A 14,571-nucleotide genomic window follows, 5' to 3' on the forward strand; every position below is an offset into this window, starting at 1 on the left:
AGGCGAAAAAGTAAAAAAAAGGCGTCTACTTAAACAGTCTTTGGTCGAAAAGAAAGAAATATGCAGAAGGGTTTTGTTGCTGCTTTGGACTCTTCAAACGAAGTAGGCTATCGGCTGCAGGCTACACGAAAACTTCTCAGAAACATTTTTCCTTACAGTTAATTCAGCTCAACATGGCGTTTGGGCTTCAGCACACAAACTTCCATACATTCAACCGCACCTCTGAGAACAGAGAAGGTTTTCAAGACGGACAGAAAGTCTTTAACTCTCATTTAGACGGTACAAAGAAAATCCGCTCGACTTACATAAGGGTTAGGCTACATCCAGACTCCTCGACGGAATCGCAGGAGACATTATTTTAATACCTTCAGACGCTGGTAGCCTATATGCTATAGCCCGTTCAAACCTAAGTATGTAAGATTATAAGTAGCGAACGCTGCCAATGCTCATAGTCCGTTTTAACCGCTGTACGTGTAAGCGATTACTCACGACGAAGAAAAGGTTCTCCCTACGAAGCCCCCCCATGTTAGGACTGTATATACATAAACCTAGCCTACCCTATAGAAAATGTCAGATGGCGGGCGGAGCAACGCCTCACATTCTTTGCTGATAAATGGAAGTCACCCCATGAATTGGTGTAGACTTTGCAAGGCTACAGGTAGCCACGGGAGTTTTAACTGGCTTTTAATCTCTGCATATGGTGTTATGTTAAAAAAAAAAACACATTTCTCTCTGTTAAATAGGTGGTGATATCCAAAAAGTAACAATGGCAGCGTATGTGGTCTCAAATAGCGTTAGCTTCTCAACTGACCGACATTTGTGAAAGAAACAGGACGTGCGATTCAGCGGCGCTCTGACATAGACACCATCCGTGAAACGCTAAAAATCCACTCATAACACACTAAATACATTTAAATTTTATCTCGAACGTAAAAAAAACACTTCACCGCGGTGAGAATTACGCTACTGAAAGGAAGCTTCCCGTACGATCAAAACACCTCATGAAGAAGTCCTCTAGACTCTCATTAAGAAAGAAATCTGGAGCAAAAACATGAACGAAGATGCTCCTCTAGTCATATAAATATGCCGTTCAGACAGAGTTTAAAATGCGAGCTCTTCTTCTTCTCTAGGGGCTGTTTTTTTTTTCGCGGCCAGATTTTGTATCGAATAGCCGCTGAAGGGAAACCAATGAATGAAGAGCCGCACGCGAGTAGTAAGGGGAGAGGAGCGGTCTCTGATTGGACGATCACACCGGCCAATCAGAGAGTCACATGCGAGCCGTCCTACTGTAGTATTTTGGTTGTGTGTGCACTCATGGCATCCAGGCCCGCTGCGTTCAGAGAGGAGCAGCTATCTAGATTTACAGTCAAATTATGATTATTATCAACGGCTGGCGATATCTGCAGTGAATTATGATGAAATTGAACAACTGAGAGAGAATATTTACATCACAGGACCACACCAGGCTGACCCGCGGACCCCAGTGTGTCTTCATAAATATATGTTATATATATGTGTGCCTGACTGTAGGCGAAATGGATACATGTAGGCTATGTATGTACATAGTAAAATATATAAAAAAAAATCGGCGCATGTGTGTCTTAAAAACATCTGCTTGCGCCTGATTTTGTAGAACTGCACTGATTTTAGAATGGAAGTAAACAGCGCTGTTATTACTGCTATCAGAATCTCAATCACTTTATTTCTGGTGACTTCTTCAGTTTAGATGGAAAGTTCTTTGAGGAGCACGGTGTTTGTGTATGATCATATAACAATGACAGTGAGCGCGATGCTGCAGTTGTTCAGGGTAACTTGGACTGTAACACAGCGGCCTGGCCTTAAGATGTAAGAACTACTCGACTCGTTGTGTTTTTCAGAGCTTCTGACTAAAAACAGGCACATTTCGGGGGCTGTAGCCGCCCTTGCATCTTGAACACACGATGGCACGATGTATGGGCAGATGTAGAGGCCTTGTGCTCGCTGTGTGTGTGGACAAGGCCCGCCCTAAAGCAGCCTCGCCATTGCGTCTCTTCCATGTTTCACACGACCCTCCTCTTTCGTTTAGGCACCGGAAGCGTAGAAATCCTTTTGTTGGAAACAGTTACACTGGGGCACGGTGTGAAGTTACAGTTAAAAAAACAATATACGGTGCAGATAAAAAGGATATTAGACAGCTAGCTACGAATAGACCACATTACATATACACCCCAAAGCTCAACTGCTGAACACCAGGGTGATCAGTCCAGCGGACTGTGCGCGCTGTTTGGCTGTGTACATGGCAGAAGAGTCAGAAATGTAAGAATTGTAAACGAAGTGGGTAAATATGCCACCTCGCCTGTGTAGAAGGTTGAGCTCATGCTAGTGGAGGCTGAGTGGCACGGCTTCCATGCTGTGTAGACTACAGAAAGAGCACAGCACGCTTCATGTGCTTTATGAATGGCAGACCCTCCCCCTCAGCCCCCTATACAGCAGACCACCATAGGCACGGCCGCGGCTGCTCGTACTATGAGTTACTCTCGTTACTAGCTCGCCGCCAGCCAATGAGGAAGCAAGGCGGCGGAAAGGGGGAGGAAAAGAAGTGCACGGAAAGCGATACTAGTGAACGGCACAGAGAGTTCGCACGGAATCCCTGCGTGCACGTAGCCAGGTTTTACCCAGCTCTCTCTCTCTCTCTCTGTCCCCACCCCAAATCTCTCCAGCGCCATACCCCCCCATAAGTCCAACTCTTAACTGAGCAAACCGGGACTTCTCACGTGCGTGGCTTGATTTGTAGTTTGAACACGTGGCTCATTCAAAAAAAAAAAAAAAGAAAAGAAAAAAGAAAAGAAAAGCGCAATACCCGAGGGTTTTGCCCCCCCTTTCCCCTTTTCTCGATTTTATTTGGAGGCGGTGCTACATTAACGTGTGACATTTTCACTCGCGCCGCCAAAGAAGCTCGGGCGAGGGAGACAACGAAAAAAGTAGTTTCACTCTTTTTTTCCCTCCCCCCCTTCGAGCCCTCGGCGTACCGGTAGAGAGAGAGAGAGAGAGAGAAAGAAAGAAAAGGGGAGAAGGGAGCACGCGCGGAGATCCCGTCCATCAAATATCCAGCAGCTCAGCTCAGCTCAGCTCAGCTCGGAGTGAGGGAGAGCCCTCCCAGCCCCTCCGCTCAGCGAGGCGATAGTGCGCTTTCTCTCCAAACACTGCCCATCCGAGGGCTGCTCTCTGCAACACGGACGCGCTCTCTCTCCTTCTTTTTTTCCTCGCATGCGAGCAACATGAATAAGCTCTACATCGGCAACGTGAGCGAGCAGGCGAGTGCGCTGGACTTGGAAACTATCTTCGAGCAGTGGAAGATCCCTTTCAGCGCTCCGTTTCTGGTCAAAAGTGGCTACGCGTTCGTGGACTGCCCTGACGAAAAGATAGCGATGAAGGCCATCGACACTCTTTCAGGTGAGAGTGGAGACTTTGTTTAATATAGTGAGGGGAGAGCTCTCATTAAAAGGTGTAACGCTCTCGCTGCACGCTGCATGCTCCAGAGCTGCACAGAAGGAGTGACTGGTACCTAAGTAAGCGAATGTATGCCGACTCTACTCCTCCTTTGGATTTTTTAAAAACCACAGGTTTTCCACGCCGAGGATATACAAGCGGCTCTTTTCTCTTCCGGCAAACGCACAGCGTCGATCCATTAAAGCCGCTTTGTTCTCTCTCTGTGAGCAACAGAGTCAAACAAGTGTAAAAATCAGTTTCAATTCAAAACTCGACCGTGAAGCCAGTTTGAGCTACACGCTGTGTGTGTGTGTGTGTGTGTGTCCACAGAGCAGCCCAACTCGAGCAGGTCTGTCCTCCCTCATTCCGCTTTTTACATTTTCACGTTCCCCTCAGTACTTTTGGAGAGTGTAAGTAGAGCTAAGATTTACTAAGTGTCATCCTCGGCTTGGAAGCCTCATGCTCAAACTGGACCACTTTGTCGCTGTCACACCAGGTGGCTGTGTTGTGTTGGTGGCATGGAGGCCATACGAAGATCTACCTTGATAAACAGAAAGCATAGTGTTCCTGAAATACACTGAACACATATCACGACAGCAGGACTTCACATGTGTGGGTTTCGCCAGGCTCGGAAGACCCTTCTTCTCGGTTTTCTCTGTTAAAGCCCATTTTGTCGCCGAGCTCGACTGAGGCCTGCTCGCAGGCGGAGGGACAACTTTGTCTTCCATGTTTAACCTCTAGGAATCAGCGTGTATTTCCTTTCTGATTTTTAGGGGGGATTTATTCCTAGAATTGTGAGTTATTTTAGTGGTATAACATTTGGGCACAATCCCTTTTAAGTTATTTTTACATAATTTTAAAATTAAACACATTAAAAAAAAAATCACACCCTTCCATTAAAATAGCTCCTCGTTGTAAACGTTTTAGATATATTTACAGGACCTGCAGTTCACCCTCAGCTTTTAACTGGTAAAATTGGTCATCTCCTTTCTAGGAAAAGTAGAACTCCACGGGAAACTTCTAGAGGTGGAGCACTCGGTCCCCAAACGACAAAGGTAAGTCAAATTAAAAGTTAATTCATTTAAAAGTTAAGTGAGTCTGTAATTTCTCTCGAGTGTTTAAAATATGGCTGTTGCCCATTGTCTTATGCTTGTGTCAGATTTTAATTTCTTCGTAGATTTAGCCCCACCCTTGTGTTTCCCAGTAATGGCTGCAAAAACGGTGCTTTTACGTCTATTTATAACCAAACTAACCGTCAGTTAGGCTCGATTTCTCTGAAATTTTCTGTGCGATCATTTCAGCTGTGTGGGCAACAAGGTGGCATTAGGTGGAACTGTAGCTACAACAGGCCCATCTTTTGTGTTGCTTACGGATGAGGCCTGTATGTAGCGCACTTCAAAACACACCATTCGTCCTCCATTCACAAAGCAGATATACGACCGAAAACGCTGTGTACGTTCAAAACCACTTGGACTGTCCCTGCAAGACCTACAGGCCTGTAGAAAACGGGCAACGTGAGCGTGTGGCTCCAAGGCCAGGCTTTGTGTGGCGTCCATTTACAAAGGAACTGCTTCTTGTAGTCACCCCTCCTTTTCTTTCTTTCTCTCTCTCTCTCACTCTCACTCTGTCTCTCTCCTCCTCCTCCTCCTCCTCACGAGATGGACTCCTCAGGTTCGAGGCCTAGTCACGAACAAGCGGCTTCAGGGCCCTCAGAGGTCGTTTAGTTAGGTCTGAAAACCGATATCGCTCAGTTCGACCGCTGACCTGCCACGCTAACCACTCACAGCATGGCGACCTGCAGGTCGAATATGAATTTCGGACCAAAAAAAAAGCGATAAACGAAACGTTTCTCACGTGAGGGATTCGGGTGTGTTCCTGTGTGAATATTCCTCATCACGTCAGCCTCTGAGTAAAGCTACACCAGGCCAGATTTCCGCGTTCAACACTACAGAAACATATTCTGTAATATTATTTTTAATTACGATATTCTTGATTTCACAAATCAGTACACGTAATTATACATTACGTGTCAAATGGAAACACAAATTTTCAGTTCCTGAGGTAAAAGTACCGTGGATACACCGAAAAGCGACACACATCACTGATATTTTCATGAAAACTGTAAAACGGTGACGAAGAAGGCTTCCATTAAAAGCTTACAGCGTGTAAAACGGCACGTGAAGCGTAAAAAAAAATAAACGAACCTTTATAGAAAAATCGCATGCTTTTAACAAAATTTTTAACGCCTCACACATAATTTCCGCATGTTAACTTTTCATGTGATGCACGTTTTTTTATTCGTGTTTTTTTTTTTTTACAACACGATTTATTTACACTTTTTATATTGTTCATTTTTATGGTTACACGTTGGAATAGATTTCTACATGTTATCACATGCAATCACGTAAAACACATTTTAGGACAGGTGTGATCACGTGAAAAACGTGACAGCATATACAATTTCAGGGCATAACGTGATCAGTCATATTGCAGTACTGTTTACTCAACGTGTTTTCCCACAACATACGAAATGCATGTGACTTTTCTGTAAGGGTAGACAGCTTGGCAGTTTTTTGTGGTTATTATTAACACATCAATCCTAAAATATTTTAATAACCTATTTTACCTATAGGATAACAGGCTTGTCTTGTCCAGATACACTGCTAATTGATATTAAAGTGCACCTTTAAATAAGCTATGCTAACCCAGTATTAATTAGGTAAAACTGTGTAAACAGTTCCGGTCTTGGTTATAAATTTTATTATCCACTACAGTGGTAAAATAAAGGCCTAATATAAGCCAGGCCTGTGTGCATGTAGCGACATTAATGTAGAGGCCTGTCTGAATGCCAGGTCAGGGGGTCATGTATGTAAAGTGGGTTTGAATGTTCAGCCAGTAAGAACAAAGTACAGTGAGATGCATGCTGGGAGTTAGATGGCGTTCCTTCCCACTCCGCCACAAATACACACACGTAGCCATGATGAGTTTTTGCAGAGTTGAGCCTGCTGCTCATGCTTCGCTGTGGCTGTAAGACACAAAAGTAATTTGTGTGAAGGTCCTTCCGTATGGAGGAGATGTGTGTAGATGGCTTGGTGTGGAGTGAGCGGTGAAACATGGTAGCCTCCTTCATTATGCTACTTTTTTTAAATGATTGTTTTGGCTTTGTTTTTTGTTTTATTTAAACACTTATTTGTTTTTTTACTATTAAAATTGTTACTATGGCTGCTGAAAAGGGTGCTGTTAAATTTACTAATATGAAAATGTGAGTGTGTGTGTGTGTGTGTGTGTGTGTGTGTGTGTGTATGCATACATGCGTTGAGTGGAGTCTGCTTAAAGCTGTTCTGGTCTTTAGAAGTTTACTGTGGGGAGTGGTGTGTTGTGTGTGTGTGTGTTTTTTCTTTTCTTTTCTTCTTTTCTTCCTCCCCCCACCCCCGTCCTTACTTTCACTGGGTCCTCCTGGATGGAGTAAATGGCCGTTTTGGTGTGTGTGTGTGTGTGTGTGTGTGTGTGTGTGTGAGAGAGAGAGTGGGGGGGCGGGAGGCATGAAATGGGGCCTCAACAGCAAGAAGTATGTAGGAAAGGGGTCTGCAGCGGTTCCTCATTCCAAAGACTTTACCATTGTATGGGCAACCATTTGATTAGCAGAGGTTTGCTAATGAAATGGAGAAACTTGGTCAACCTCTTAACATGGCAGCAGATTCTAGGTCTGTGAATGGTAACAAGATTCTAACAAAGTAGTTAACAAAAACAAAAATTAGAATTAAATAGAGCATGGACAGGGATGGCTTTCTGGATCTATCGGATCCAATTCAGCAGATTCTGAGAAGTTCGTTCGTTGCTAGTCGCTGGGAAGGAGTGTAGGCTTTGTGAAAACTGACCTAGGATGAGTCATTTAAAAGCTAAAACCGAATGATGAACAAACCTGACTTGTATTCTGTGTCACGGGTGGTGAATTTATGATGAGTCTTCCTGAAAATTGTTTACAGTCTTATTGATTGACATAGGATCCTAAAATGAAGCAATTTTGTTTTGAGGTGCTTTATGTTGCTTCCATGTGATGCAGTTTAATCAATATCATGTGTTGAATGCTAGTTTTCAGTAGTTGTTTTTGGTCATTTAAGCTTTCGTGGCTGTTTTTTGAAATTGTGTGCACAATTAAAGTGTTTGAGAGATGCTTGCTTTTTTTGGCTATGTTTTGATAGTGGTAAATATTGATGATATGGTGAATTAGGTTTGATTTTATTTAGATGTTTTGCATTTTTTGCACTTGTGGTTTGATACTGTACAAGACTACATTAAAATAGCACAGTTATTGTGGTTATTTAAGTGCATTGTGTTTAACAGTATTCTATTAGTCAGATCGTCACTCAGCTTGGATTATAGCCTCATTCAAGTAAGCAAAATCTAACTATATTATTGTAGACGTTCATATAGGCTTTATTATACCATCTGTATGTGTAATTGCTGTCATGTTGGGTCTCTTATAAACCACCACCCTCCCCAGCACACACACACATTTGTGTCGAATATCTGTTGGATTTAAGAGTCAGTAAAAATGCCCTCCTCTTCTGCTACGTAAGAACCAGTTACACGGCAAACACACACACACACACACAATTCCTGTCTGTAGGCTAACCTGTCACTATAGTAACCAGGCCCCACCCCCTGGGGGCAGAAAGGGGCTCTGTTGCCCTGAAATGGGGCACTAAAAACCTCCCCTCAATCCCCTCCCCGCACACACACCCCTCTCGATCCTATAGGTTAACCCACTGGAGAGGAACATTCCATAATGCATTCCCACTGTAGTACAGGCTGGAGCTGGAAAAGCATGCCATTCCTACTAGTTTCTTTGGGGGGAAAAATTATTTTAATGGCTGTTTAGACTGTTAAGAATGCTGGAACAGTGGCGATTTTGGTGTACTGTGTATGTCCAATGTATAGGAGCACTCTGTTTCTTAGAAGTGTATTCCAGCAAATTGTCCTCTTTAAAAATTCTCAAATTGTCCGTGGTGTAATTTCAGAGGGTTTAGACAGCTGCATTTTTTTAAGGCCATTTTTTCTAGGGCAATACTCTGGCCAATTACACTGCCATACATTTCAAATAGACATGCAATGGGCAGCAGTGACAAGTCCTAACTTGAAGGAAGTACAGACTCAATTTTTTTTTGAGTTTTTATTGGCCAATAAGTATATTATATACATTTGACAATTTCCCCAGCACACATATTTGCGTGTGCACACCTCCACATACAAATAAAATTAAACATAAAACTAAAGTGTTTGTTTTATATCGAATAGTTTATACATTTATATATTCTTTAATAAACAAATTGTAAAACTCTTGACACATTTTGGTGTCTAATGTGCTGCAGCACATTTATAGGAAAATCAGTGTCATTGGTTTTATTTTAGCTTCAGAACTATATGAATCAGTCATGATTTTGGCTGTTTCAATTAACTGAAGAATGGTGCAATGCATTCCTCACAATCAGGCACGTTCAGTTGTAAAAATGACTACTCATCAGATCGTCATGCTAAAGAATGGTAGGGCTCTTTGTTGTGTGAAGAAGTTTGCTGACTAATGTCGCATGTTCCTGTTGAGTGTCCTCTGAGCATTCTGACAAATCACATGTTCACGCGGCTTGACAAATCACGGGCATTTCTGCAGGGTGCACTGAGACTATCGGCGTGTGCTAGTCACAGTTAGTCAATTAGTGATTGTGGCAGTATCACTAAAAATTGCAATGATCATTTTTGTCGTAGTTGAACAGCCCTTTGTTTGGGTGTGTTTGAGATGCTAGCTGTTAGCTCTGATCTGACTAGCTGACTTGATGGATTATAATGTGGGCATTTTTTTCTTTCCCCTCCATGTTCATGATATAGTTTGTTCTCAAAGGAAGTTCTTAGGAACTCTGTGTCTGAGTGAAGCCCTGTTCTTGTCCCATGTTGTGCATAATGGCCTCTGTACGTTCAGTAGATGTAGGTGGAAATGTGGAAACACAGACACAAAGTGAACTTTGGAGTCCTGTTAAGCCAACTGTTTCAGACTGCTCAAATGTACACATTTATGGAACTGGAACATGAGCTATTGTACGACAGACTTGAAAATGCTCTAGCTTAAAGCAGGAGAACCTGCCAACCATAGCCGCTATTACAGTTAAATTAGGTTAACTGTGCTGTTAAAGCTATGCCCAAAACATTAACCAATAAAGGAATTAAAAACTGCATTTGTCACACTTTTGGTATTAACATGTTTGTAGCGTTGGCTAGCCAGCTATTTGTTTTTCTTATATTTAAAAATGAGAATCTTACTCTCATATCTTAATCTTATATTAAATCTTATGTGAATTTAATCATTTTTAATGAACTTTGCTTGCTATTATTTTCACTGAAGGCCTTGCAAGAGAGTGGTCAATTCAGTCATAAAACCAGGCAGGAGTGAAAAGAGCAAGTAAAATATATAAGCCAAAAAAGCAAAGGGAAAAAAAAATTAAAAAGGTTAATGTATTTTATTTTAATTATTTATATAGCATCACAAGACATTATTGCCAGAAAAGTAGAAAAAGCCAGAACTTGGTGTGCATGCATGTTGTCCTGTATGGTGAGTGCCAATGATGAAGTCCTTAAATGTGTTTTGGGAGTACATTATAGATTCAAACTGACCTAGAGATCAAACTTTGAGCTCTTTGCTTTGTCATGGTGCTCTGATTTTACTTGGCATGTCCATAAACTGATATTAACTGATATCAATGCCGTACAAAGTCTTTGTAGGGTATCTAAAGATAAAGAAGAAAAAAATAGCTAGCTAGCCATCATTTTCTTTTGTTTCTTGCTCAGTTTAATTTATGGCTTTTATTCCTTAAAATGCCAGTTCATGATTCCGCTGCTTTTTGTTGTCGTATCAGGTCAAGAGGGAGTCTGCTGAGAAGCTGACGTATTTGAAGGCTGAACCTAAGCATTGGAGTGAGCACAATGTGCAAGCTCAGTTTCAGGGTTGCATTCAAGCAATACGGATCCTATGATCTACACATGTAATGGCCATATTTCTAGGCAATGGTGATTTTCAAAGTAAGTGAAGTTGCACTAGTGCTGGGCAGTAATGCTAAGATTCAGTATGAATTTATACGTAACATGGTATTTTATTATTCATGCACATTTAAAGTTAATAAATCAATTTTGTAGGGCTGCCAACCAAACATTTCTGTTAGTGACATTTTCAGCAAGCTGGCGCTGGGGTGTGGGTGGGGGGGGGGTGGGTTGGTTCAGGTGTATTGGAGGTTGGAGGCTTTGGGTAATCATAGATTTGGTGGTGTTGGGTTGCAGAGGGGTAGTGTTTGGTCTCATTTATATTTATATATGTGTGTGTGTGTGTGTGTGTGTGTGTGTGTGTGTATGTATATATATATTTTTTTTAAATGTCTGTTTGCAGAGCCAATGAAATTCTATCTGATACAACTAAAATGAAGGTTTGCCTTAGATCTGTTTCCATGTCAGTGCTACATATATTAAATTAATATAAACCAATATATAAAATATAATTAAATGTTTGTTAGTGCATGTTGTTTTGTATTACTCATAAAATAAGTGTCACATTGACTTGTGATATTTAAATAAAGACTGAAAGTTCTGCTTTTGTTCAGTGCTGATTGTGGTTAGCTCTCTGCTGAACTGGTCAGCCTGCTCTAATGAGGACAAAATACAGTCCAGTTAGAGAAAATAGAACCTAGACCAGTCAAAAAGAGTTCAACACAGTATCTACAACGATTATCCAACATAATATTGTAAGGCGTAAATTGGTCCTTTGTGCATAGCAACAGATACATGTTTTTATATATTTTTTTAAATAACAAACTCCATATTTTTTGTGCTTTGCTCAACTTGCAAGTGGGTGTCTCCTGCTCCAAGTTTATTTCCTGCTGCCATGTTTGAATGACTCTCTTACACTCTCAGACATTAAAGTACAAAACTGTCACTGAGGTGGTACCCTCAAAGGTACATCACAGTACCTTTTTATTTAGGGAAGATAATTGTACTATAATCCAAACTTATTTAAGGTACACAGTTAGACCCTAAAACCACTGTTGTGCCTCTGAGGTTACATTTACATTGTTTTCTACACTGTTAGAAATAAAGGTTCTGTGCAGATACATTTTTGTTCATCAAAGTACAATCACCTCAGTTTATACATTATGTTCTGTATCTATGAAGTCCCTAATATGACAAAAGACGTGCAAGGAAACGTGAGGGAGAATATTTGTTTAATATGTGAAAGAGGTCAAGGGTCTGTGCGCGAGTGACTGTACAAGTTTGCCTGTGTGAGTGAAGCTGTGCGAGAGATGGTGAAAGTTTGTCTGCGAGAGCAAGGTTTGGGCCACCCAGACCTGGCACTGCTACTGGGTGCCGATACACAGTGAAAATAAGTAAGGATAGCCAACTTTTAGCACTGCGTACTGTTTAGCTTGTAGGTAAGACAGAACTGTAGTCATTTTGCAGCATAAACTGCAGTCAAACTGTGTAGTCATCTTCATCTTCGTTTTCTTCAGTTCTTGTCTGTTTATGTTTAGTGATGATTTTCTCTTCTCTCGGACACACAAGTGCAGTAGTTCACGCATCACTTGTGCTCGTTGCTATGGAAACTGGTTCCGCCCCTATTGATCTACAACACACATGGACTGGCAGTGACTGACTAGCTAGTAACTAGCCTTTTCTTATTCAAGTAAACAGCCTTTGCTGGTCCAGAGTGTTAAAAATCAGTGAAAAATAAGCAGTAGTGGGAAACTTCATGAACTTATAGATTAATCAACTTTCAGGCCATTTATGTAAAGATGCGATTGTGGAGCGTGAGATTAGACCTAATTGCGTGAGTCTCATGGCAAGTGCATGAGAGTTGGCGGCCCTGGTGCCCTACACACTTAGCTTGCTTTGACTGATCTGTGTTCTTTCGCTTAAAACGACACCAAAGGGAACGTTGCACAGCATTTGAAAATGTAAATCCGACAGATGTTTCCAGAAAGGGAATGTCCTAATTTAGTTATGTACTTTTGCCTTCTTTCAAAATGGTTTGAATCACCCAGGAAAAGACATACATTCATTAAGTTTATCCATCACCACTACTAAAACTAAAAATCAGTAGTGTGTCATCTCCCAGCACTAATCTGCACAAAGTTGAGAAATCTGCAGTACACAGGCAGTCTCGACATGCTTACTCATTATCTCTACAGATGTTGGCAACCCACCTTTGTCCTGCTTCATATGACAGCGAGAGTGTCAACCAGATTACGCACAATATGTAAAGAGACAAGCAAGGAAGGGGCTCTTTTTCATTTTCTCATTAAAAAAAAAAGTTTCAGAATTCAGTGTGAGGATAGTTTAACACTCATATTTTCAGGTTCAATATTTTTGATTCTGCGGTAAAGACTTGATTTTCGATATTTTGTTAGTGTCTTAACTCTACGGAGTTCTAATTGTAAACTACATGGCTTGGTTTGGCTCAGATAAATAAGTTTTCCGAATCTGCTGCGCTGCCTTCTACAAAATCCCCAAAAAGCACGTTCTTGAGTTGTTGTTGGTTTTGTGACTTCAGGGAAAAAAAGCCCTGTCATTTGATCATGGATTTGTCTATAACATTAAGCCCCCCCCCTGCCTTTTCATACCACTTTACTCTGAAATTCAGTGATTCAGAGATTTTTCCACAAAAGAGTTAAATAAAAAAACGATGTATCGGCAAAACTTTAGATATCATTACACTTTTTTGAACCTTATTCATTTATTTTAACTTCAGTACTACATTAAGTGTTACACTCTTACTAAAATAGCAAGAGAAAAGATATCTGAAGTACACACCATTTTACATAATTGTGTGAATAAAAAAAATTAAATTGGTGAAATAAAATCTCTCTGAAGTTGTTCTGGCATGCTTTTCCCTCTGTATGTATCGGCATATTAATTTAGCTTAATTGTTTAGATATTAGTTTTCAACATTTGAGAGAACATTTGAGTAATGCATCACTATCATCCAGCAGTCTCTAACACACTATGTCTTGGCAAGCTTTTGAATAATTCTGATGCACAGAACCTGACACATTTAAGCGATATCCTAGGCCTGTTCTGGTAATAACAGATGCCAACATTTTTCCCCTCTGATTTGTAGCAACCACAGAACTGATCTGGTTTGATCAATGTCCTGATTGCATATGTTTGCTTGTTTAAAATAATGGTATCTGGCAAAACGTGATACCCTGAACACTTGCATATGCACATCTGCATTATGCCAAGTAATTTGTTTTGAAAGAGGATGCATTTTTATGCATATTGGATAAACTGACATACTTTAATGTTTGTACAGCTTAACTTTACACTTGCACAGTGCACTTACACAGTGCAATGAGAGAGAGCAAGAAATAACATCAGACACTGTTAATGGCTTTTTAGGTAGATCTGACGAGCCACTTTTTACAGTGTAGGTATAAATTAGAGGGTTAATTTTTTGTTTTTTTTTTTGGTCTGAATATGTGCACTTTTTATAAGCAGAGTGTTTCTGTAAAACCTCCCTTTTGAGGCAGGATTCAGTGGTCGTGGTGGTGGCTATAATTTTTAAGGTGTGTGTGTGTGTGTGTGTGTGTGTGTGTGTGTGTGTGTGTGTGTGTCCTCCTTTAATTTATTTTCCTTTAACAATCACTCTAGACTTAAGACCAGACTTTCATATGGGGTAAACAATACTGAATGCCACTGATTTGGAATAATGAAGTTTTGTAGATATTCAACAATAGTACAAAATGATTTCCCATGCCAAGTCGCTTCAGTTACACAATGGAGTACGTTTATCTTGCAAATGAGAACTGTATTAGGTCGGTATGAACTCCTTTTTCTCAGAACCTTAATGGTGAATGCTGTCAGTTTCAAATCTCTACATGTACACATCTGATCTTAGAGCTGAGATTCATCTTTTATCTAACAAAAGCTATTCTAAAAGCACTTTCTTAATTATTTGAGGAGTAAAAGTTGTTTGACTTATGACTTGGTTGGTACTGTTTGTCATTTAGTGTCTCTCTCTCTCTCTCTCTCTCTCTCTCTCTCTCTCTCTCTCTCTCTCTCTCTCTCTCT

General features: G+C 40.9%; 1 protein-coding gene across 2 annotated transcripts in view; it reads left to right on the plus strand.

Moving 5' to 3' along the window:
• Positions 1–2,644: 2,644 nt before the first annotated feature.
• The window catches only part of igf2bp3 (insulin-like growth factor 2 mRNA binding protein 3), a 29,934-nt gene continuing 18,007 nt past the window's right edge, over positions 2,645–14,571 (plus strand). For both annotated transcript variants that reach the window (XM_036566995.1, XM_036566996.1), the window contains exons 1-2: positions 2,645–3,432; positions 4,463–4,523. In XM_036566995.1, coding sequence (XP_036422888.1) covers positions 3,258–3,432; positions 4,463–4,523 — 236 coding nt within the window. In that variant the 5' untranslated portion in view covers positions 2,645–3,257. The remainder of the gene's footprint in view (positions 3,433–4,462; positions 4,524–14,571) is intronic.

This window comes from Colossoma macropomum, unplaced genomic scaffold (assembly GCF_904425465.1).
Source record: "Colossoma macropomum unplaced genomic scaffold, Colossoma_macropomum, whole genome shotgun sequence".
NCBI lineage: Eukaryota > Metazoa > Chordata > Actinopteri > Characiformes > Serrasalmidae > Colossoma > Colossoma macropomum.